Source organism: Varanus komodoensis, unplaced genomic scaffold (genome assembly GCF_004798865.1).
Source record: "Varanus komodoensis strain SLA01 unplaced genomic scaffold, ASM479886v1 scaffold11, whole genome shotgun sequence".
Classification (NCBI taxonomy): Eukaryota; Metazoa; Chordata; class Lepidosauria; order Squamata; family Varanidae; genus Varanus; species Varanus komodoensis.
This window is the reverse complement of record NW_025335317.1, coordinates 19,645,740-19,672,365: the sequence shown is the minus strand read 5'-3', so window position 1 is coordinate 19,672,365 and position 26,626 is coordinate 19,645,740. Positions and strand designations below refer to the sequence as shown.

The window sequence follows — 26,626 nt, the reverse complement described above, 5'->3', positions numbered from 1 at the left end:
CAATTGCAGCTTATAGTTTATTAAAAGATTATGAAAAAGTAGAAAACAAAAATCATAGCAATGCAAAGGGAAATAGATGGGATGATCCACTTGAAGACAGACTCTTTCATGCTTTTTAGCGCTCTACAGATAAAATCTTGTCATCCAGATCAATAGTCCCCAAATATTGTGGGAAATCTGCCCCATCAGTTCATCTGTGGAAGAATTATAACACATCTTGGAATCCCTGTGCATTGAGTTATCAATATATAAAATCAGATAATGTACCACTGACAGTTACAGTAGGAAGAGGAGTCTGGTATGTACTTTCATGTCAATCTCAGTTTGATTTATTTTCCCTTGCAAATTTAATTCCCTGGGAAACCTAAACTTAAAGATTGGCAAGAAATATCTGTTTGGAGCCCTTGGATGGTCAGGCTGATTTTTACTTCGGATCAGCTTGTAGGTCCCATGATAACTTCCAGTTATTCTCTTTCCTGTGCGAAATATGATTTGCCAGCCACAGCTGAATGGCGGCAATACATGCAACTGAAATTAGAATCTGGGTTTCGCTCTGCCACTTTTACAGCTTCAGAGCCCTCCTTGTTATTGAAAATATTGATTGAGGCTGAACAGTTACACCGGCTCACTATCCATGTTTATAAATATCTATTATTGGTGAGTAACTATGATGAACAGAGTCTTCAGCAAGAATAAAATAATTACTGGATCAACTTATTTTCCCCAGTCAATGAAGTGCGTCATTGACATCCATCTCAGAAGGGGCAGTGGATCTTTGGTTCTGTTTAATTCAGCAAAAATGTTGCACGTATATTTTTATATAATAGTATATTAGGGCCTGCACTGAGTACTTGGTAGCTTTACTGGGCTTCTCTGTTGTCTCATTTGAACTGAGAAAGTGGCCTCCAAATAGAACTGATGGTTTTGTGCATCTGTCCATTGCCAGGAAAGGTTGGTAGAGGAATGCAAGCTACTATTCTTAGGGAAAGTTGTTCTTTACTGCTGTTCAAGGGAACTCTGTAGAGCAAACAAGGGTTTCCCCGAAACAGTTTGGGAACCCCTGGCCTAGAGCCCTGTTTCTGTCACAAGCAGAAAGTGGCAGTAAGAGAGAGGCAGTGCTTGCAGAAAAGGAACAATTTTTCTGTGCCAAACCAAATCCTATAGTGGGAGGTGAATGCTCTATGGGTTGGTACTTAACTTGATCAGGAGAAAAATATTAAATCGATTGTAATTGATCAGCCACTGAGGGTCAAACACAACCTATTACCAAGCTGATCGTACAGAAAGAGATCAAGCAGAGATCTTGGACCTCTCTTGCAAATTCATCCCATGTGGTATCCTAGGTGTGACAATCTGGCACATCCCAAGAGTACAGGTAAAAGCTAGATGTTTTCAGTCTGGACTTGAGAAGATTTCTATACCTTTAAAAAGTAAGAATATCACCACAGTTTCCTTATTGAAGTGTTGCAAAGGTAGGGGAAACCACACCTAGCAAATTTTCTCTATAAGGCTATTCCAGGCAAGAACCCAAGTGGGTTTTGGTGGGGTGGAGCTGAACTCAACAAGTTCCATGTGAGATACCAAATTTAAAACCATACAATAGTTTAACAAGAGTATTTCATTCTGATTTAATGTTTTATGTGCCCTTTTGGGGCAGTAAGACCAGAATTACATCTGGTACATAAGTAGTACTATTAGGAGCATAAGAGTTATGCGGCATATTCTTTGTTTTGGGGTTGGGGGAGGGGAGCTTGTGGCATGTCTTTAGTTTTGCTATGTTGGAAGCTCTGATGTGGGAAGTGAGGAAGGAGGACCTTGCTTTCCTTCTTTCTGTTTTGCCCTCCATGGTGTTCCCCGCTCCCCCTTGGAACTCTGCAGCACATCTTAACCACAAAATACCTGTGCCATACCTTGATAGTCATGTGGCTAGAGTGTCTTTAAAATTTCTATCAGAAAAGAGCAGCATGTTCATTTTGAAAGAAGGCAGTGTACATTTTAAGGGTCTTTCATTCTGTATCAACATCAGCCTACCTGCTCATTTTTGGCTGTAGATGGAAATGCCTCCAGGTGGTATTAAATTGTGTCAGGTAATTATTAAGGCAGCAGAGCCAGGAGTCAAACAGAGTCTGAAATATGCTTGTTTTGTCATAAAAATGTTCTTGAAAACATTTGAATATGGAATGAGAAACCAGAATTGATTAATGTAGAAAATAACTTTGTATTTGTTCCTTTGCCATGAAGTTGGCTGAATGCAAACTTCTGTTTCCATTGCCATGAGTCAGTAGGGGATCTGACAGAAGAAATTTATAGATTAATTCCACTGGATTCCGATTTACATCTGTTTCACTTCACAAGCACACTTGCTATGGTTGTCTTGAACTTAGTTGGGTAATTGTCAGGATCTGCCATCCAAAATGGATTTTGCTTTGGGTATGTAGCAGAGAATAGAAAATATGCTAGTTTATCAGCTGCTTTTTGCAGGAGAGGAGTGGGAATCTTGGAAGTTGAATAAGTTGAAGTGTTGCAGGTTTATTGAATAATGAGAATCGCAGATACTGAAAGCCATGATAGATACATAGGTAAGTATTGTCTGCTTGCCTTCTTAGACCAGGTTGTTATCATGTAGGAATGTGTTAGGTCATGTCTGACTATTTGCATACTGCAGCAATGCACATATGTAGGTGAATACATACACCTATATACATACAACAGTAATACGGGGAAGGGGCAAGTAGACCTAGACTTACCATTGTAGTATTGCTTTACTAAGCATTCACTATCTGCATATGGATGTCTTATTTCCTCCTACTTTCATTTTGTGAGATGCTTCAGTCTGCATCACGTGTGTCAATCTGGAAATGGTGTGTGTGTGTGTGTGTGTGTGTGTGTGTGTGTGCACGCGCGTGTGTGTGTGTGTAGAGGGTCTTGCCTTAGATTTAGGTGATTTTTATATTCCTTCCAGCTTTATAATTCTATGAAATAGAATATCAGCTTTGTTCCGTGTCGTGATTACAGTTCACTAGCAAAGCTTTGTAGGACAGATGGCCAAAGCATCCTGTGTCCATCGTTCCCATCTGCCCTGCTACCAACATGATTCATTCCACACATGCATGAACTGTGAAATTCACCCCATTTGTATCAATCCATCTTCTCTGTCCTATCACTCACTTTGATTTATTTCCTATCCTTACAAGCATTGCTTTCCCCTTCTTTCTGTCTCACATGGTATCAGTATCAGTAGTCTCAGGACAGAATGTGTTACTAAATCCATACAATTCCCAGAGGACAATGCCAGAGGTGCTTAATTCTTGCTGACCATTTCTTTGTTTTTAAAGCAATCTCATTCATGTCGGAGACCTTGTAGTAGATAGTGTGCCAAAAAGCCTAAACAAGAGCTCTAGGCCAATACAACAAGCACTGTCATCTTTGATAAATTATAGCATGCATGATGGCTGTACTGCTTTTAGCTCTTTCAGCATGTGCTGGTATTAGAATTCTGATTTTGCTTAATATTCAAAATAATGATATGTTGCAATCTGAGTAATATTTCCCATGAGAGAAGTCTATAGAAAGGGGGAGGTCATTGCTTTAGGGAGTCATATGATTGTGACTAACTAGCTAGTTTTTAGCTATGGGACCAAAGCATATACAATTTTGGCAGTTCCATTCCGGTATAGCAGTTATTTCTTAAATGCTTTGGTTTATCACATTTTTCTTGTGTTTTCTTTCAGGAGAAGCGCTCTTCTGTATTTTGTGGTACATGCTAACCACTAAAGTAGTGCATAAAAGGCCTTTGTAAAGTTGAAAGCTAGGGAGGGTTATAGGTAATTAAGGAGCTGAGCTAAGTTTCTTTACATCATCATCTGCATCCTCATGCAAGGCATATATTGTTTTTGAAGGCTGCATTCGCCTTGCAAATAATGTACTCTTGAGCATGATTCCAACCTTGTTGCTGTCACAATCTATGTTTGAATATAGCTGAAGTCAAGTCCTCCCACCCTTCTTGTCTTTCAGATAGCGTGGCTAAGAGCTGATTCATATGTTTGTAGTGAATTTACCACCAAATTTACCACCAAATTTTATGAAGATACAATTAGTGCAATTGTCCTCATGAAATCATGAGTCATGACAAAGAAAACCCTATAAAAGTAGACATGCAGAATCTTGTCCTGCACACCTGTGAGTCGAGTTGCTGCTCATGCTTACTTCAGAGTATACATGCATATACTTGATAGTTGTGATTCTGCTTGAAAGCACTGCTGCATGATTCAGTCCTGCTTGCTTCTGGGTAGCATGTAGAGCTTTGGCCTACTCAGTAGGCTTAAAATGGATAAGATTCACATTTTGGTCCTGCCCACTCAGCCTTTGGTAACATCCAGAAATGGAATGTGGCTGCCAATACCTTTCCAAGATTGGAATTCAGCTTTTGGACTGAAAAAGGTTGGAGGCAATCACTTTTTCTCAGTAAAATGATGCAGTGAGTTGTTGTGTGAAAGGCTGCAGGACACCATGTCACACCATCCCTCTCAGATGGCTATCAAGTTTCTTTTTGAATGTCTCTAGTGTGGAGAGCCCACCAACTCTGTAGGCAGCTGGTTCTACTGTTGTATCGCTTTGACAGTGAGGAAGCTTTTCCTGATGTCCAGCCCTGAATCTGGGTTGTCACAACATTATTCCGTGTCCTGCACTCTGGCATCAGCAAGAAGAGATCTTGACCGTCCTCTTTGTGACAGCCTTTGAGGTACTTACAGAGGGATATGTGGCAACCAGTGAAGATGATAGATGACTGTTGCAATGTGATCATACCTGCTCACCTTCATCATCCGCCTCACTGTCCTATTCTGGACCAGGTGAAATTTCTGGACTGTCTTCAAAGGAAGCCCCATGTAGAGAGCATTGCAATAATGCAAATGAGAGGTTACCAGTGCATGAACAACCATTGCCCAGTTCTTCCTGTCTAGATAGGGTCATAGCAGATAGATCATCCTTAGCTAATAAAAGGGTCTCCAGCTTATCTAGATAGAGCTTCAGTTTACTGGACCTCATCCAATCCATTATCAAGCCCAGAGCATGATTCAATCATCCACTGCCTCACCTTGTCAGATGAAAAAGAAAGGTAGAGCTGAGTTTTATCAGTGTTCTGATAGCATCTCAGCCAACTCCTTCTGATAACCAATTCCAGTGGTCTAATGTAGATGTTAAAGAGCATGGGGGACAAGATAGAGCCCTGCAGAACTCCAGGGCATAAATGCCGTGGCGCAGAACAACAATCCCCCAGCACCATCTTCTGGACTTGGCTGTACAGAAGCACTGCAAAGGTACAGAAGCACTGCAAAGGTACAGAAGCACTGCAAAGCTGTGCCTCGTGCTCCCAGCTCAACCAGCCTGTCCAGAAGGATACCGTGGTTGATGGTATCAAAAGCCACGGAAGGCTCCAGGAAAAGCAACAGGCGACAACACAAGAGCAGGGCTGGGGAGCCGATTTGCATTCCACTCCACCTTCTCTAGAGGTTGAGCAGAGTGCAGCTACCCCCACTCCAGATCTAGCATGCCTGCTGCCCCATCTGCCACGCTGTGCCTGTGGAAGAGGTGGGGGCATGACCAGCCAATGGCAGCAGGATGTACTTGGTCACAAGCAGTCCTGCTTTACCAGGGCATCTGCCTCACAACTGCCCCCCACTGACACTTGGGCGCTTCAGGGTGGCTGTCTTTGGTGCTCAGCTGGAGCTACTTAGCTGAATCAGCAAAGACTTCTTGCCGCTTTTGCCAAGCAGCTCTGTAGAATTTGGGGGTTACCCCTGGGCTTGTCCTGTCATCTCCGTTGGGACAATACAGCAAGCCCAGTTTTAGCTACTAAACCCTACAAGGCTTGCTCTGTCAGACAGGCTTATAAGCTCAGGAGCTGGGCTTCTAAACTGCTCCAAACAAGCAAGGGAGCATGTGAATTCAGTCCCTGGGTGTGTGGCCTCTCTCTCTGCCCCTCTTGTTCCAAAGGACCCGAGTCTGACTACACCCCTGCCTATTCTGTGAAATTCTGCTGTCTGCCCTTGTAGCCATGCCAAGCCATTGCTGCAAGGATTTATATTTGGGGTTGATAGAACCAAGGACTGTATCACCTTCAAGGCATCCAACCCCTGCTGTCTTTGGATGCTTAACATGTTCTCTTCAGGCTGAGATCCTTGGCTTGACAATAATAATGAGGGAGTTGGGTTTTGTGGGTGAGCTGTTATGGGCTGATGCTGTTTTATATTTCTGCCAGCCTACAGTGCTGATTCACGAGGGACAGTTTTGTACCATTAATCTCCAATACCCTTATCCTAAGGCAATGCTTTATTTTTTCAGCGGATGGACCTCCCTAAAGACTGACTGTGTCCATGTGTTCATGTGTGTGTGTGTGTGTGTGTGTGTGTGTGTGTGCACGCGTGCGCGCCTTTCGTTCTGTGGTAGTAGATTTTAACTGCAAAGCATTGCAATGACTTGTTGTTCCCATGGTATTAGAGTATTGAGATTCTCAGCAGAACTGGGTTTTCTTTTTTTAATTAATTCCAAGCAGTCCTTTTTGGCCTTGCCACTTTAGGCAAAAGCAAAGCTTTGAAACTGATCAATACATCTGACAGTAGCGGTGAAATCCAGGCCAGGCTGCTCTAAGTGCAGAGCACAGCGATTACGTGAAGGAAGTTTTAAATACCTCTGCTTTCCCTTCTCCTCTTCTGGATGGAATTGTCCTCCTACCGCCCAGCACCTTTTCAGGCAAATCTATTAATGTTTCTCATGCTTGTTGCGCTCCTGACAGTTGATTTAAAAGCAGTAGTTTGTGTTGGCATGTCCAGGCTTTCATAAACAGAGCTCCAGCACTGCTCTGTTAGTACCCTGGTATATATTAGTCCTGTGATTTATTGTAGCTGTTCCAAGGCTTGAAAAAAGAACTTGGTGCATCACATTTTTGGAAAGGTAACCTAAAGGAAGCTGCAGAATCCAGGAATAGTGGGAGGGAGTGGTTCTCATATGCCCTAAACAGAATGTAGTGAATGCATCGATGGAACTTATTTTGAAATATTCTCAAAATCTTAGTTAAACTATTTTGTTTTATTGTAATGCAATATATTAATTTATTACCTTTATCTCTACCCTTGCCAAATCCGATTTGACAGAAGTCTAAGAGGAGATCCCTCAGAGCTTACACCTTTTCCCGATTCTCATGCATAGAAACTGAAGCATTCACTTCTCTGGGATTCACCCTGCTGCAGCTTTCCATATTTTTGATTCAGTGATTGTCTGCCTCCATCCCTCCTAATGCTCAACTTAAAATGAGGTGGTCTGTATCCATGTAAGACTGGACAGAAATTACCATTCATTTTCATGTAGCCACTGGTTTCATTTACTCCTTTAATTCTTTAATACATACTTGAATTAGAAGGCTGGAGTTGGGTAAAGAGCCTTGCTTGAACTCAGTCATACTCCTGGGTCCTCATGCACAAAACTAGAGGCTACTTGGACGTGGGGGAGCTGGAAGGTCCATCTCCTCCTTTTCTCAAAAATACCACAGGTCTGGTGTTCAGATTTTGAATAACAAATATGAGGGGGACGACTGCTATTAAAGTGAAAAATGCCCCTCATCCTGTTCTGCCTCACAGGAAAGCTGGAAAAACGTGTTCTTCACAACCACACATCCTATGTCAGCATTCCAGTACTTTATGGCTTTCATCCCCAGCCAACATCCAGAAACATTTAACATTTTTGCTACATGCAGGAATCATAACTTGGGGAAGGAAAACAGGCTCTTCCAGTATGATGTTACTCCAAATTATCCTATCCATCTACTTTAAAAGCTGAAGAGCATTTGCATTGCCAACAATGCTGTTCAAAAACACTGATTCAGTCCGCAATAATGTAATATTGGTTTAATAAATAAGAATAAAAATGAGATTATAACTTGTTTTTTTCACCTGCACACCGGTGCTACAGAGATGCAATTGAGACTTTCCTTTTTAGACCATTACAGGTGGAACCGTATTTTAGAATCCAGTTACTGCCAAAATCTGTGTGCGCTGATATCAGTAAGCATGGGGCTAAATAAAATTGCTTTGCAAGCCATGTGCACATTTATGTGCAGCCCATGCAATAATTATTGTGCCCTCCCTTAAAAAACATTCTGTTAGTGGGTTATTAGATGCTATGCAAGATGGAATCCTGCATACACTTTCTTGGAAGAAAGCCCACTGAACTCAACAGAACTCAGCTCTTTGTATTTATGTACAGGATTACATTATAGGTACCTATACATCTTAATATAGCACCTGCCTTTATTAGAACCAACCCACCCATGAAGAGGAAACCTCTTGCTGAGTGGCGCCGGTCCACAGACTGGTGGTTGAAAACCACTCCACTAACAATCCTGGCAGCCCTTTTCTCCCTGTGGCAAGAAAGTGGCCAGCAGAGCTGTGTGGACCAGCCACTGGCCCTGTGTTGCTGCAGGCTCCAGGGAGGGACTCTTGTGATACCTTTGCACATGTCTAACACCCCACAGTATCTTGATTATGTGCTGAGATATTGGTCCTCCCTATTGATCCTCCCTATTGGCTCTTGCCAGCCCCAACCCAGAGAACCCCATAGGGCAGCAAAAATGAAAGACAATGGGCTCTTGGGCTTGGTTCTGGTGACTGGAGGAAGAAGGTGAGGTTGCATGATATGAGAAAAAGTTTTGCTTTAGACAGCAAGAGAGCTCACACTGGGCCTGCCTTTCCTACACAGCTGGGGAAGTGCTACACTTGAGTTTGTTTCAGAACAGCAGCTTGGAATACTGAACACTTGGAATGCTCCTTCTCTCTCATTTAGATTGTTCTTTAGGATATATGGGAAGTTAGAGGCTGTTTATTTGCTTGTGTGTTTTTAAAGTAGAGTTTCATGTGGCTTTATTATAGTTATGTAAATACAGGAAAAGCATGTGTGTGTGTGTGTGCGCGCGCGCACCCCCCAAGTGGGAAAATAATGTTTGTGAACTAACCTCTCCTCACACTGAATCCATTTTTAATAATAATAATAATAGTTTCAACTGTTTTATTTATTCTCTCAGCAGCTCTGGAAGGCGTGGATGTATAGTTTACAGTCTGGTGGTTGTTTTTCCTTTGAGCTTCTTATCATTAGTGTAAAATTCTTTAGTTTGCTCTTGTTATCGTACATTGAGCACTGCTCAGTGTTCTGAGCTATCTGGGTGTTTCCACAATAGGTTTTTTCCCCCAATATCCTCATTATTTATTCACAGCAGAAGCTTATATTCATGTGTACTCAGAAAAAGGTCCCATTCAATTCAATGAAGTTACTGGGTTACCGAGATTGGACCCTAAGAGAACTAATTTTTGCAGGCAATCCTGCTGGCATTGCCACTAAACCATGGCACTCAGGAGTTTCCCCATCACTGTTCTATTTCCCCTGCTCCTCCAATTATTCTTATTGAGTTTATCTACCAGATACCAATCTGTGGCGAGAAGGAAGCAATCCCCACCCCAAACCTGCAGGAAATCCCAGTGGACCAGCACTGGTCCAAGGACTAGCGGTGAAAACCGCTGATACAGATCACACACATTCAGAGATCCACACATTCTGAGTGATCCATTTACAAACCATTTACAATAATTTTTTTCTGAAACTTTCCATTTCCTCCCAAAACTAACAAGAATGTAAATTTAGTAAGTTTAGGCCCTCATTAGGAGTCTGATGAATATTTGTCAAGATTTTCTGGAAAATTTGCAACCAAAGGATTGCCAAAACATGCCCCCTGAGATCGGCAACAGAAGCCCTCCTCTGGGAACCCTCTGTGAAAGACGTTAGGAGACAGAGTACCTGGAGGAGGGCCTTCCCTGCGGTGGTGCCCCAACTATGGAATGCGCTCCCTAGAGAGGTCCACCAGGTGCCGTCATTGTTTTTCAGTGCCAGGTCAAGTCCTTTTTATTTAATCAATATTTTAACATGTTTTAATATTGAATTTTATTGTTGTATTTTATTAATTTGCATCCAGTGTGGATGGTCTATTTATGCTGTAAGCCATCCAGAGATGCAAGTAATTAGACAGCATACAAATTTTATAAATAAATAAATAAATAGCAAACCAAACCAAACCATACCATCACAACTCCATCATATATGAAGGCATGTGCCTATGTCCTGAACATGAGAAAATGAATTGCTGATATGCAAGTAAAATACCAACAATGCATAGAATTCAGGCACAATTCCCTTACTCTAGCCAAGAATGAATTAAGTGTTTCTTAGCCCATAGACCGATTTGGTGGAATGCAGCTTTCCCATCCATCTCCCACCCCATTTTTAACCCTTCAGATAGGTCCCAGGAGGACTCCAGTACTGAGATGGTATAGATCTCCTATACCAAACTTCAGGAACAGCTGTTGGAATAGCTAACACTAACCTCTCAAAGTCAGTTGGTGGTTGTAACATTTGTAAAGTAAAAGGCTTTATTTATTTATTAGATTGTATCCTGCCTTTTTTCTTTTAAGAACTCAAAGCAGCTTACATCATTCCCTTCTTGCTGTTCTCAATCTTATCCTCACAACAGCCCTGTGAGGTAAGTTGGGCTGAGGTCTGTGACTGGCCCAAAGTCACCCAGTTGGCTCCATGGCTGAACGGGGACTCGAACCCGGATCGCTTGAGTCCCAGTCCCATGCTCTTAACCACTACGCCACACTGACCCTCTAGCTCTTTCTAGCTATCCCCACCTCGCCCCTACTGCAGTCTTTCAACATAATTACACTGCAAGCCTATCACATGAACAACAAAATAGCAAAACATTATTAATGCATATGGTGGGATGGAGGACTCTTGGTGATGTGGTTGTAGAAGTCCTGCCTTTCAGGTTTGCTTGCCTTGCACTGTCTGGTCATATTGCCACTCCCATACATCCTGTGTCCATGCATCTCCACCACACTTAAAATTCTGCAGATTGTTTTTCAGGTGTGTAAGCAGGACCCTCCCGTTTCCCCATTCTCTGCTATACAGTTTCCCAGAATGAATTGAACCTATGTCAGCTGCTTGGCTCTCTGTCAGTATGTGTCCAGCAGCATGGTTCCTTTCTCCTTCTCTCATTACTTTACCACAGCAACTGTGGGTCTTTTCTGATTTTTTTAAATTCACTTTGATGCTAAAAGGTAGGTGCAATAATTTAAAAATAACAATAACATGTTTGCAACATTTTTTTTGGTTAGAATTGTTATGGCTGACAGTTACAGTGTCTCTGTTGCCTTTGCTGTCATGAGGAATAGTGCAGGATTATAATGGGAGAGATAGTACCAAAACACACACTCATTATGTGAAGTAGAAGGTGACCCTATTAAACCAAAGCTTAGAAGTCAGGTCACAGAAGCCTTTTTTAAAAGCGAGAAATTGACTTTGAGTTATCAGAGACCTTTTACTGCCATCTGTACTCCCAAGAGCCTTAGTGTTTGCAAGAGTACTTGTGTCCTTTTGACTGCACACTTGCCCTCATCTGCCTACTTGTGATTTCCAGTGGCTCCTATCACCTGAAGCCTGAGGGAAAGAGGAGATGAGATAATAAAAATAAAAGCCTTGCAGTGAACACAGGAATAAAAAAGCTGTGGTTGTCCCTTAAACCTTGCGGTGTGTTCCTTATTAATGTACGGCCAGCTAGCTTTCTAAAAATCAATTGTTCTCGCAAAGTTCTGTATGGGAAATTCACGCAAGTGCACACCCTGTCTCTTTTGTTCTCCGTCTTTTATTTTTAACCATGCTGTAAGAGGCGCCCATCTTTAGCAACTCGGTGGCTTCTGGTGTTTCATCCTATTCTAGACAAGTGTACCTTTATGTATGCGTATTCTTGCTAAATATGTCCCCCATCAATTATCTTGAAAAATAAGGTCATCCTGGTCTGAATGACCAACTGCTTTTTATAAGGCTGACCTTGGGGGTGGGGTAGAGGGAAATGGCTTATTGATTTATTTCATTAATATACCACTCCATAGCTGAAGCTCCCTGGCCAGTTTACAGTAATAATTTAAGAACAGTACCATAAAATACTATAACATCTTATCAAAATAAACATTAAAGACAGTTTTTAAAGTACAGTGGAGAATGACCGTATTAATTCAGATGGGTAATTCCCTCCAGCCTCTGGATAGCCAAATACAGCTTTAAAAGCCTCAGCATAAAGGGTCATCTAAGCAGAGCTCATGCCAGGTGGGCTGCAATAGGGAGGTCATTCATAGATGGGGGCCACCACAGAAGACGTCCCCCCCCCCTTGCTAGTACCCTCCAAAGCTCCTTCACGCTGAGGAAGGGCCCAGATGTTGAGTGTAGCCTCCATGTTGTGTGCAGCTGGGAGAGCCACTCTGGCAAGCACGGTTATCCCAAGCCCTGGTTCTGTGTGCTTGCTGCAGAAACCACACATGTGGAATGCTAACTGGCCAGTGTTTGTGATATCACAAACCTACCTGTCATGCAGCAGTTTTGCTTTACTACACATGAACAAAATTAATTCAAAATGAACGAATGATGCTTTCAAAATAAAAACCATAGACTGGAACCATTGTAGAAGGGCCAAGATTGATCACAGGTGGATTAATATTCAAATCCTCCAAAAGTCTATCTATTACATATTGGAAACGGAGGAGGAAGGAGGGCTCCTAGATTTATGGAACGTTTGTACAAAGTTTTGGAGAAAGTGTGCAGATTCAGCATTTTCTGACTTCCCATGCTAGGTAGAAACATGAATACATAGCCCATGAATAGGTTGCAGCATTCTGTACAGGAGGCATGCAAGTTTCAAAATGGCAATCAGATCCCAGAAATTACCTGCTGGCCCAGAGAAGACAGTGATCTTCATGCAGGTGCAATATATCATAGTGCTGCATGTGACAAACCAATGTGGTAGAGCACACAGCTTTAAAAAGAACCCCTTCTAGAAAGAGAGGAGAGAGACGCTTTGCCTCTCTTTGTGCCTGTCGGTGTTTCACACCTCTGAGAGGCTGTCAGCTTTGCTCTCCATTTTGCAGCCACAATCACAGAATATAGCTGGTTTTATTTTCATTGCCCTGCCTTCTTTTGTTCCTTGCAGCTCCTCCAAAGGAAAGGAAACATGTTACTATATGCAACCGAGTTTGTCTGTGAGGAACTGCCTGTATTGCAAAAGAATGCTTTAGTTTTTTCAAATACATATTTTCAATATGCTATATATGCATTTTGCTGGCCGTGCTAGCTTGTTTCAAGGCAGATAATCCCCTTAGAAGTCGAAAGTGCAACGTTCCCCCACTGCAAGTAAATGCTTCAATTTTCCTTGCTTGAAAACATCTTTAGGCTCACAAACAACCAGACAGGAACAATTTCCTGTTTTGTAGAGAGTGCAGGGAGCAACTTCTTTGCTGAGAAAGCAGAACGATTAGGATTAGAAGGACCTGTGAGAACTACTTATTTAAAATATATGGAAAATAAAACTAGGTAGTTTTCAAAGTCCATTTCTGGCATTAAAATACCCTGTCAAAACTACTGTAGTCTACAAAAATATTCTCTAAAACAATACATTCAAAGTGGATTTTATCTAAAAATAGTATCCCCTCCACACACAATCATTCCTTGTCTATAAAATATTTTTATCTTGAATGTGGGAACATACATTTTGAAGCCTCGTTGCAGATTATATTGCATTTTTATAATTGTATAAAACAGAATTTTAGTAATTTTAATGTTCCATTTTTAAAATATTATATTTAAAATGATGGTTTTTTAACCCCCCCCCCCCGAAAAATGGCTCTTGCGGGGCTTAATAAGAACAAAAACAAGCCGACTCTTCATTATCCAAATCTTGATTGCTAGAATTCTAATCATTCCAAATTAATTATGTGCCTTCATGTTGTTCCAGATCTTTTAAAAATGTAATCTACACATTTGTGCACTGTCATAACAATGTTCTAGCAATTCCTATTTTACAGGAAAAGCTCTGAGAGTGGATTCATATGACTCCACAGTCACTGTGGCCCTGCAGTGCAGCCATGTGAAACTCGTGTGCTAAATGTTATCTTTGCCAGTGTGCTGTGGGACGAATAACTAGAATTCCTCCGGTGCTGTTTGGAAGGACCAGGTGGCCAAATATTTAGGCATATGAAGGACTGCACTTGACCATTGGAGTGCCATACTGTGGAATCTTGGGCAACAATATTAATCTAAAACACACTGGCTAGATAAATAACACTTAGTCAAGCTGTATGTACAATGCAATTCCCATTTATTATTTCATTCTCTTACATTCTTACATGGTAGAACAGTAGGAAGAAGGATTTAAACAAAAATGAGCCTTTGATCTTGTATGGTATAATGATTCACGTGCTGGACAAGGAATGGAGAGATCCGAGTTCTAGTCTCCGCTCTGTCATGAAGCTCACTGGGTGACTTTGAACACTCACAGCCTAATCTACTTTATAAGATTGTTGTGAAGTTAAAATAGAGAGGAAGATCATGAACACTGCCTTGGCTCCTTGAAAGACAAGTTGGACATAAACAGAGAAACAAAAGTTTATATTTTTGGCACAGTTTATTTGTTTCAAGCCTCTATACCTTTTTAGTCAGGCCCCATCTCCTTGGAGACTCAGCTGCTTTGAAATTCCTTCTGTCCACTAACACAGCAGACCCTGCAATACGTTCTGCTCAACTAACCATAGTTACTGACTTCTCCCTTTTGCCACTACCTGTCCCAGCCACTTAATTTGCAGCAAGGCTGATACGATGAAGAGCTGGGGTAGCTGCAAAGTCTCTTGAAGTGTCCTCATCTCTGTGCAATTTCTCTTGCTCCCACAGGCATTCCTAGCAAACTTTCATAGGGTCAAATTCACACTTGGGCAAATTCTACTTTATATAAGAGGGCCATGGAGCATACACAGAACAAATGCCAAAGCCAATAGAGAACTGATTTGAGATCATCTCTGCTAGGAAAAACTCAGTATGTTTCTGGAAAGAGGAGAAATACAAGATTATGACTACCAAGCGGATAGTTGAATTTCAGTGGTTCGACACAGAAGAATCAATGGATTTGTCCGCTATGGATAAACAGGGCTTAATGAAGCTGTAGATTTTTCAAAAGCACTGGGACTCCTTAATAGCAGGAAATGCTGTATGTGTCCATCTTCAGCTGTGGTCTGTAGGGACAGATACAAAATGAAAAATAAATCAGATGGAATATGGTTTTTAAGATCTCTTTGATGGAGAAGCCAAACTACTTAGGCGTTGTTGATTCTTGGCACAAGCAGCATTGAACTGAGGTCAAAATTAGTATATTTGTTGAAAGGTTTTCCAAAGACTTTGTGTGCACTGTAAGGCAGACCAGTTTCCTGTTTCTTAATGGAATGGAGAAAAGCACTTGAACATGTTATTTCTTCTAAACAGTATCACTGGGCTCCTTATAATGTATTCTGATGTCATATTTCCATCTGTCTCCTGTACACTGTTAATCACTGAAGCATCTTCCTTGTGAACTGTGTTTCAACTCTCTCTCTCTCTCCCTCTCCCTCTCCCTCTCTCTCTCTCTCTCTCTCGTCCCCTTGAAGGTTTTGTTGAAAGAATCAGGACAGGAGACCCTTTTGTGTCTAGTTTCACTGTTCTTATCTAGAGAAAAACTGGTCAAACCTAGCAACTTTCAGAGTGCTGGCTGGTAACCTACATGAATTAACCAGACTCAATTTAATGTATTATGGGAATCACAAAATAGCTCTCACCAAAGTAAAAAACAAACAAAACACACACACACACACACCATCCAACCAAATTAAAGGACTATTGTAGGCAGGGTTAGATGAAGAGTGGGCCCCAAGGTTAAATCATAATTCAAGATGGTACCTGTGCCATAGTCCATATCTTCTTTGATGCCACCATGCACTAAAAAGAGAGGAGCCAACCCCACTCTTGAAATCTACTGGGGAAATAGTAATTGACCTCATGTAGTGTGTTTCGTAATCATACTTCCATCTACCAGAGTCTGGGAAAGGAAGGAAGATTCCATTATTCCTTTTCCTTAATCCTGTGTAAACAAGGTGTGCTATGTGAGGAATAGAGATGTGGCCAACTGGTAATCTGTGAAGCAATTACATTTGGCCTGTGACAGCCCTCAGAAGTGAAGTGCTTTAAAAATGCTACCCACTTTTTCACTCATAACGAAGTTGTCAAATGGAGTAACTGATCATATCCATTCAAAAGGAGCCTCCAGATAAGCTTTCACTGTGCAGTTGCCTTGCCTCACCGATGGAATTTTATAGGCAGGTTCACTCTTCCATTTGGGGCCCTGCTGGGTTTTCCTACCACTTCTTCCACCAGTTTCCTTTCCATCAAAAATGTCTTCAGAGAAAGACAAGATAGCTGAACAGTTTGACTGATAGCACTAAGAATCATTGATCTGGAAAGCGCCTTTGTTGTGGCTGTCTTTTCATTTTGCATATAATGCCTTGACCAAGATCTACTTGGAGAAGCAACAAGGTATGATTTTTATTGTAACAGCATTACTGTTGTTCTGTAGGCCCTCTCCAGCACCTAGTTTCCAAGTGCATGTGCTCTGCAACTGCAAAGCACTTTTATGTGCCACCATTTCTTACAGAGCCTAATCACCCAAAAAGAGGTCCAACTTCTAGACTTGTATTTGCAGAATAGAAATGTCTTCAGGAAAAGATGTTGACTATCCCTGGCCTTCAAGAAAGGAAGCATTATTGATATGCACCCCTTGACCAGTTTGCATGATGGAATATCTAAGATATGGTTCTTAACTACTCAGACTTACAAAGGCATGCATTTTTACCTCCATTAGTCTTCTTTTCTACACAGATATTCAAACTACAGGCATTAAGTGCTTACAGTAGCTTTTAATGGCTGCAGTCAGTTTTCTTCCATCTAGATCAGATAGAGCGAAAGTGTTTCTAGTGTTGTATAGGTAACTTACATTTTAAAAGCTCCCATGATGCTTTTACATGGCTATCTTGCAATGACATTTAATCATTGGTGAAGGAAAATGAAATCTGTTCAGAAGAGGGATTTTTTAAAATGTGTGTGGAAGGGAGACAAGTGTGGAAATTCCTCTTCAAATGTTTTTGACATACATGTATTTCATGTTATTTTGCAAGAAAACTCCAATGCAAGAAAGCTTGTCTGGGATCTCATGAGTTCTTCTGTCTCTTCTCTTTCAGCTCTTTGAGAACTTCCACTTTGGGGAAGTGCAGCTAAATACAGTCTACATGTCCCAGCGATTCTCAACAGACAGCTCAGGTTACTATGCAACATCAGGGCAGCTCATGTTCTCCTGAGGTGCAGCCTCACTGATTGTATGAAGATGATGGGGATGCGGATGATTCAGATGGGTCCTGATTTGGGCAGGATCATTCAGGGTCATCCTGAATTAGCCTTAACGTGTTGCAGTGAAATTGTACCTGAATTTGTAAAACCACAATGATCTGAGCCCCTGTAAAAACATGACTATACAATCAAGTAAGTTGTTTTGGTTTGCTTTTCTTAATGAAGGAAAATGCTGGTTAAGTAAGAAGCAATAGTACTTGTGTTTGACAGGGTTGAAATAAATAAATTAATGAAAGTTGTAAGGACCAAGTTTTTAAATAGCTGACCTAATTTTACGTATTATACAGATACATTGTGGCACCCAGATTGGCCTAAGAACCCACCTCCTTTCAGTTAAAAAGCCCTTTCTTCTTTAGTTAAATGGAAGTGATTTTTAATTGCTACAAGTGCAGATAGCCTGGTAAGTCTTTCTTTTGTGTCTGAAATAATCACAGCAAACACAGGCCTTGCAAAGAGGCATATTTCCAAGTGAGGGATTAGCTATTACCATGTGGAAAGAGTTTACCTAACTCTGTTTCATGGTGTTCAGAGGCTACTTACAGAAACAAAGTATTGCCTTTCTGTTCGCATGCATAGTCCTTTTCGCAAGCACCCACAAATAGGCCTGGTACATTAATTTGCAGAGCAGTCTGTGCACAGTCCTAGTGCTTTTCTGAAATTCTCAGGACTGTGGCCTTTATCTTAAAAATCATCAAGCAACTGCTGGTGTGAGTTCCTTAATTCTTTCACTTCATAACCATTTCCAGAAATAAGGGAACAAGACAGACAGACAGACAGACAGACAGACAGACAGACAGAAGTGAAAGGGTAGATAAAAAAGAAAATGGAACAGAAGTCGAAGGCATGTACAGCTAGTATCTGGAAAATAATGCACTTATTAGTGGGTGCTTGGATGTCGGAAGACCAAATCCAGGCAATCAGAATGATTGGCAACTACAGATCTGGTTGAAAATGATTGACAGGATTTCATTATACAGCGTGTTTTTAAGTAGAGTAAAAAGTGTTCAGTTAGCACCCACCTTGTTTTGGATGTTACAAACCAACTTTATTTCTATTAATTTTGATAAAATGAATAGAAGTCTATTTGCTGATGGTCAAAGGTGTTGTACCTGAGTGTTACTGTATATCACCTGGAGAGCCTTACAACAAACCACCCTGGTACTAAGTGAAGGTGGGTTGGGTGTACTGTGAATAGCCCACAGTGTGCCCAGCAGGCAATCAGGTCCACTTTGGGTTGCTCCTCCCCATTTCTTTTGGTCCATCAGGCAGTCTCCCAGTGGACCTTGTGCGCACTGGGCAGTACCAAGTTATTTCTCCCTGCTGTGATTGACAGCCATCTGGGATGGTGGCCTGGGGCCAGAACATACAGCTTTATGTGTCCCAGTGTTTTGAAAACACCTTTCAAGGGGACCTAGATTTTTTTTACAACTAGCTCACAAAAAACTCAATTCCCCAGAAAAAAACGGCTGGAATGCACTTTTGTAATTTCCCAATAAGGTTTTTTCCCCACTTTTGCCTAGTGAGCAGGATTTTCCTCACAGCGGGATTGGTCATCTGGGTTCAGACAGCACAACTGTGAATAAAACAAACCGTGGGTTTTCAAGGTGGCTTTTTTCCCCAAGCCAGTTTTATTTTTAGGAATGCTAATAAGGGGATTGGCTGCCTATTTGCCAGGGGCTGTGCGCAAATTTTACTGTGTATCAGTTGGAGTTCACCACTGTCCACATTGGGTGGGTTTGGATCTCACATGCAGAAAGCCATGGTGCATAAACTGGGCTGGGCATGGGTAACATGACAGTGAATCGTGGTTCACTGCCCATGGTAGGATGGTGTCTCATATGAACCAGGTCCACAAAGGCACTGGCAGCGTAGTTTTTCAACAGTGGTGGTGTTGGTGCTTTGTTTATTTGCTTAATCAAGTCCCGTTTTCTTGGATTAGTCTCACAGGATGCTCTGTCACTTCTTAAAAAACCCACTTCATGGCAGACAGAGTAAAACATCTTTTGCGTAAACTATTTTAAGGATCACTCTTACAAAATGAAGTCACAGTTTCCTATTTACTCCTGGCCTGCCTGATAGTATTGCCTACATTCTCCAGCTATTAAGAGCCTCTTTTTGAGATCCTTAGACTCTCTTAGCTTTAACTTTGCCAGTTGCCTTGGAGAACCCAGATAGTCACTAGAGGTCTGATCCTGACAATACTATACTCCCACACTCGAGTTTTCAGCACCTTTGAGAAGTGCTTCGCTCTACTGGTCCTTTTGGCTCTTCCTCTACCCAGGCTTGTGGGGGGGTTGTGTTGTTTTTCACTTGCTCACAAAAGCCAATAATCTCTGTTGCAGTAGAACAAAGGAAGTACATCCAAAATCTTCTTGACATATTTTTAACTACAGTAACCAAGAAGCTGTTTATGCACTTAGCAATAAACTTCATGCTGAATATTAAAGCCCTTAAAAGGACAGGAGTACTATTTTTATTCTTCTTTGTCTGCAGTTCCCCCATAGAAGCTTTTTCAATACATTTTCTTTCCTGACCAGTTTTGCACGTATCATCTAGCATTGATTTTTCTCTAGCTCCTTGTTCGTCATTGAGGGTGACTTTAATATAGTTGGATTTGATTACTTTGGTCTGGATTCTGCTGTTCCAAATCTTTTCAAAGAGTAGTATTCTACTTTCTGGATATTACCACCAAAACCAAATGGATTGAACGGAAGTGTGACAAGTCAGCACAGGAGCTGTTACACTGCTATTGATTCAGTCCCAATAGCACTGAATGTCTGTACAGATGTAATAGATATTATTCCAAGGCCAAGGTCTAAACCAGCAGAACAACATGTATTTTAATGAGGTTGGGGAGAGTTTCTTCTAATTTTATGTACTTCCTTTTTCATTTCTAAATATAGATATATTTAATAAGTTTAGTCCTTTATAATGTATGAAGTATAATTAATTCAACAACATTGGATTAAGTTGCTAAATAAAAGTCACAGCAGAGATAAACAGATCTGGAATTAATTCTTCTCAAGCTGAGCAGTGTTCTAAAACCTCATATGACCATTTTTAAGGGCAAACTGTTTAATAAATAGATTTTTAATTTGTACTGAATCATCTTGGATTTCTGGTTTGAAGCCAGTCCTAAGCAGAACCCCACAGCTAGCCAATGCAGTATGCACAGATAAAGGCTTAGCATGGGGCATGCCTGAAGGAGAGCATCACAAATTATGTTAAAATTTAAGAGTTTAGGTAGATATATTTGGACTCCTTACTTCAAAAAGATAAATATTTGGACTCCTTACTTCAAAAAGGTAAATGACTGAGTACTAGCCATCACTTATAGCATCCTTATAAAAGCTATGGGTAAATCCCAAAATGATTGGCCAATTCCAGTCTGTCAAGATATAAATGGGCATAGAATCCATTCTACTGAAGAAGGCAAACTGTGATCACAGGAGCTAGTAGCATTACATCTCATGTTCAGTGACTATAGAAGCATTTCTCAACAAAAGCTTAACTCCAGGATTTGAGGAGAGTTGCACACTACACATCTGCCAACGAGTACCATCCGCAAACCTCAAATGTATTCACAACATGTAGAATGCATGTGATTGCACATGCACACAAGTGATTTATACTTTACAGTGAACACAAGTCTCTGTTTTATAAAGTTTTACATGTGTTTATGTATCTCAAAACATACCATAAAACATATTCCTGAGGACCTTGGTCAATCACAGCAGCACAGGAATATTTGCTACATGGTTTTAGATATGAATGCCCTTCAAAAGATCCAGAGTGGGAACATGGTGATGTCTCCTTGCTATTGTAACATGTGAAGTTGCTCTAGAAGAAACACAAGCTTGAAGACCATGCTAACTAAAAGTAGGCACCAAAAGTTTATTTTTAGCAGCGATGCCAAAGTTCCCAACTAGACTTTGAGGGAACATTAGAAACAAGTGAAGAATTTCTCTTGACACATCTTGATCCATGTCAGGAACACTGTATTGATACAGTTGTCCTTTTTGTCTTGACCAGACAAGAGGAGGCTGGAGCTCACAATCTAACAATTGCCCTGAAATAACTGATCGTGGTTGTCCAATGTGTCTGTGATGTATGAGTCAGGCAGTGCTTAGGTGCTGCCTTCAGCCCATTATTTCACTCCATATTCTCCATTTCACTTATCTCCATTTTTCCCCTTCCCCATTTTCCCCTCTTGTTGCGCCATATTGAAAGTTAAATTGAAAGCCATGCAGGGACCTGTCCTCTTACCATTTCTAAAGCACCATATGCATCAATATTGCTGTATTAATAATATTTCGATTGGAGTACAGGAGGAGTTTACACATCCTCAGCATTTTGTGGGACCCTGCAAAAAGCATCTGCAAGGAGCAAGCAATGCAAGCAGTTCTGCAGCCCCTGGACTTACAATGCAAGGAAGTCTAAAAAGCACTGCATTGTCTAATAAGCAGCCCTCATATCTGAGTCATCCTGTTGATTGCTATCATACTAGCTGGCGAAGGCTGAAGCAATTGGTTTCTGCCTTGCACAAAAGGCAGGCTCAGCTGACAGGTTCAACATGAGAAATATTAAGAATGGGGTCCTTGGGTTGCAGTCACTCAGCCCTCAGCGTTTGACAGCTTGCTCCACATCGGCAGTCTGAGCACACCTCGACATCCCCATTTGTTACTTGCTAAAATCTGGCTAAAATCTTCAAACGTGGCATTTTGAATTGACAATTTGCTTTTTCCCTCGATAGACAGCTCGGCGCTGCATTTGACAAAGCACCATCTTTTGCAGTGCAATACAGTTGAATTGATTCTGCTGCTCATGTTGCCCTGCTTTATCTATCCCTTGTGATTTGAGCTGGAAATTACAGGGTTATTTTTACAGTAAAGACTTTCATCTTGATAGCCACTTTAAAATTGCATTCCTGACTTGAAAATGATAGTGTATGTCCAAGACTTTGGATTTTTGCATCTGAAACTCCAAAGATGCAGAGCTTACACATGAATAATACCTATAGCAATCCTTTTCTCTCTTCCTCCCTCCTTGTTTTGATATTGTGAGTCTGACTCAGACAAAGATTCTGTTTGAATTTTCTATTTCATTTTTTCTTGTGTTTACCCTCACAGAAAACAACTACATGCATAAAGACCCTATCACACTGTCTCTAGCCACTGAAACATGCCTACTTATCTCCCAAATGCTTCAACGCCAGGAAAAAGAGGAATCCATTGCTACACAGGCCTGAATCCCTTTGAATCCTGTTGTCATCTGAGTTCCTGTCCATAATATTTGTTGCTTAAAAAAGGTTGCATGATGTGCCATCTGCATACTCAAAATAAATAAGATGGATGAAGCAGTTTGGGATGGGCTGTGTTTGATCAGATTATATGTGGCTTTTAGTAGATCAAGCCTCTGTAATCTCACAGGATAGTACAAATATGATTGGCAAATGGTAAAAAAGTGACTTACTGCAGCTGAGTTTCCAGATACAAAAACAACGCTCAGGCTTTCAAGGCAGTTTCTTGCATTCATTAAGCAAATGGTCCTTGACTGTAATCATGGCAGAAAACACATGCGTTGCAGAAAAATAAAATTTATTACGTTTATATTTCCCTTTGCTCCAAGCAGCTCTAGGTGACAAATGTTCTATCCTCAAAATAACCCTGTGAGGTTGATCAGAGGGAATGACTAACCCAAACTCACCTGATAAACTGCATGGCTGAGTGAGGATTTGAACCCAGCACTCTTAACAGCTACATCACACTGGATCTTTAGGATACTTGGAGATGCCTCCACCCATCACATGATTTTTTGCATAATTACTTTGAAGAAAGTGCCAATGAATTAAATCCTATTTATTTATTATTCATTAGTTTGAAAGAGGCCTATTAGCATCACACTATGTGCATTTATTCTCTAATAAATGCATGACAGCAGCCTTTCCCCCAAAAAACCTACCAAAGAAAACCTACTGAGCATATACCCACTCTGCCTCCTGCCTTGAATAATAACATTTCTTGTATAAACTATTGCAATGGGTGGTATGAAATATTTCAGTTCATATCACTGCATTGCTAGGGTTTGAAAGAAAACTCATCCTTTCTCATTTTTCATCTGCATATTTTCTAAAGTATGTCAAAAGACTGTGTCTGTCATAAGCTTCAGATCCATTTAAAATGTTAATCAGTTTCCTCTGTAAGATACTTTGTGTAAATAGCAATATCTTAAACCAAGCCAGTTGTTCTGCTCAAGGTATATCACATGATGCTTAAATCAAGCTTCTTTTGCCAAAGGAGCAGATGGCTGAGGCATTCCTGTAATGAATCTAAGCTCCACACACACATTGTCTGCAAACTTATAGCCACATGTGGTTTATTCATAAATTGGTCAACCAAGGTTGAATCCACTAAGGTCCTAATTCTTTGCTCATTTACTAATTGCATAGGTTAGTTATGGGAAGGAGTATGTCCCTTGTTTTGCATAACATGTTAGATTTGGGCTAGTATTTTGTCTGGAACACAGGAAGACATGTTATATCAGCTCATATCACTGTCCTTCTAATCTATTGCTGCTTACTCGTTGGGGCAACATTTCTTCTCTGGAGCAAAACAGAGGCCGATTCACACCATGCCCCATCTGTCTCATCCTGTCTTTCTTTTTCCTAACCAGAGATGGAGAGGTACAGAGATGAACCTGAAAACTCCTGTATGCAAAGCATTATGTTATGATCTCTCCCCTAAAGGATGACCTTCCTTCCCACCATGATAGCTCAACCCAAGACACTACGAACTATGGGTATTGCTCCGGAAGGACTTTAAAACAATGGGACCCAAGCTTGCTGTTGCCTCCGCTGCAAAATGAACCAACCAACCTCCCTATAATTGCCATCTAGAGAAGCTTTTTTGCTGGGGGAGCAGTTTACAGGGACTGTGACTGCCCTCCCCCCATGCTCCGCCTGGCACCCTAGCTTAGAATGAACTTCCCATTAGTGCCAGCAGAAAGAATTTCCCCCTCAAGTTAATTGTCATGGAAAGATATTGGCAGCACGGCACTGCGGTTTGTAGGGAGAAGATGACCAACCCTTTCCATCCCAGCTGCATCTCATCCCCTAAAAATTGCCCCCAAATTGCACTCAAGCGGAGAAAAAACGCCTTTCCACCAGCACCATTGGATACTTAGGTCTCAGGGTAATGGATCTGAGCAGAGGAAATTAGATTTGGGACAAAGGCCTATCAATGACCCAACTCAAACATGAGGAGGATGGTCCACTGCTAGACTAAATATATGGTGTTTAACTTGCACACTGAAAAGACCTAGCAGATGGCCACTGGCAGGTCAAGACCATGGGAAAAAATGCACCAACTCTAGAAAGGGCTTTCAGTTCTCCATCTGCCTCCCATTCTCATCATCTATTAACTAAATATAAACACTGCTTCCTTGAGCGTATTGGTAAAAAATGACTGGCCATGGGAAGGGATGGGTGTGGGGCTAATTCATGTGTTCTTCCTCGAGGAAGTTTTATTTATTATATTTATATGCTGCCCTTTTTTTTTTCCTTTCAAGGAACACGGTGGGGGGGGGGGCTTACACTATTCTCCCCCTCCTCTCAATCTTATCCCTACAAGAACAACCTTGTGAGGCAGGTTGGACTGAGAGTCTGTAAATGACTTAAAGTCACCAGTTGACGCCATAGCTGAGCAGGGACTAGAACCCAGATCGCTTGTGTCCCAGCCCCGTGCTCAAAACCACTAGACTGCACTGCACTGGTTTTAAACGTTCAGAAAAGAGAAAGCCTAGTTCTTTTCCTCCTACATTACTTAAAGATAACAGATGTTTGGTTATGGGTTTGGAGGTGAGGTCTAAGGATGTCATTATCTTCTACCATTATCTTCTACCATTATCTATCTGAAGGAGATGAGCTTGGTAGCATCGACTGGAGATAGTCTATCATGAGCATGCCTGACATTATACAATTGACATTTTGATTTTTCCTTACATAGGCAGGGCAATTTTATGCATGTTTACTGGGAAATAAGCCCCCTATACTGCCATTCAGGAGAGTTTACTCCTAGGTAAGTTTACACAGAACTGAAACATGAGACAAGCTAGACTATAAAATCCTGGCATGCAAGGAGCCAAATTTGATAGTCTATTATTTCTTGCAAAATTCAGACTGTGGGCCTATAGCCTGAGACCAGTAAGTCCTGCATTAAACAGTAGAATTAAATGTAAAATAAGATCATCGCAGAAGGGGAAGAATTGGGTGACTTAACACAATTGTTTGAGCTGCCAGATTCTGATCAACAGAATTTAGTCATTTGGAATGTGCAGCAAGAATGGGCAATTTATATCCCATCAGATAGCTAGGTATACAACTTCCATCATCCCAGACTATTGGCTATGTTGGCAGGGATTGATGGGAGTTGTAGGCCAAAGTCCCTGGAGTGCCACAAGTTGACTTGATTTAGTGGGTCAATTCTTTCGCATAATTCATCCTCAGTTAAAAACTTTAAATTGCCATCAACTGAGTTGAGCCCATCTCTCCCACTGAAATAACAGATGCACAATTATTGTGCTTCTTTGGATCATGCCCTGCCGCATCTGTTCCCCAGTTTAACTGGTGGAATCCTGTAATGCCAAACCCAACAGATTCTGATAATATTTTGACATCAACTATTAATCCCACTGTAAACTGTGCCATGCCCTTGCTTGGTCAAGAATCAATGGCATATGAACAATTAACATGGTACCCAATTCAGCTGATTTTAGTTGTTTAGTTTTAGTTTAGTTTTTTAGTTTAGTTAAGATTTAGTTTAGTTCAAGCACAGAAACTTGAGTGAAAGCCAGTGGGGCCTGAAACACTATTTCACCTTTAAAAAAAAATCCATCTTTGCTAAAGACATCACAATAGTCTCATCTCCTGTTGATCAAATTCTTATGGGAAAAATGGAGAGGAACACCCCTTCTATCTGATGTGAGTGGGGTACTGCATGTCAAGAAGGGATGGCCCTTCTTTAACCTACTTGGCTCTCTCTAGCAGAGGAAGCGCACTTCACATATTTTATGTCTAGCTGTGCAATTAAGATGGGATGTGCAGACGAATGTATCATACAGGTAACCTTGTCATTGGACATACTGTTGAGTGTAGATTCCGGGACAAGGCCAAGCAGGCCTGTGTTTAATAAAGGAACTGCCCCTGAGCTAATGTGTCCTGTAGTTAAAACTAGTTACTGGTCTGGAAACCGTTCTTCCCAACTACAAGAGTTCTGTGCAG

General features: G+C 41.2%; 1 protein-coding gene across 1 annotated transcript in view; it reads left to right on the top strand.

Annotated features, from left to right (window-relative positions):
* The window catches only part of ASCC1 (activating signal cointegrator 1 complex subunit 1), a 72,971-nt gene extending 55,387 nt beyond the window's left edge, over positions 1 to 17,584 (top strand). The window contains exon 10 of the mRNA XM_044420524.1: positions 17,184 to 17,584. Within this exon, the coding sequence (XP_044276459.1) occupies positions 17,184 to 17,300 (117 nt within the window). The 3' untranslated portion in view covers positions 17,301 to 17,584. The remainder of the gene's footprint in view (positions 1 to 17,183) is intronic.
* Positions 17,585 to 26,626: the final 9,042 nt, after the last annotated feature.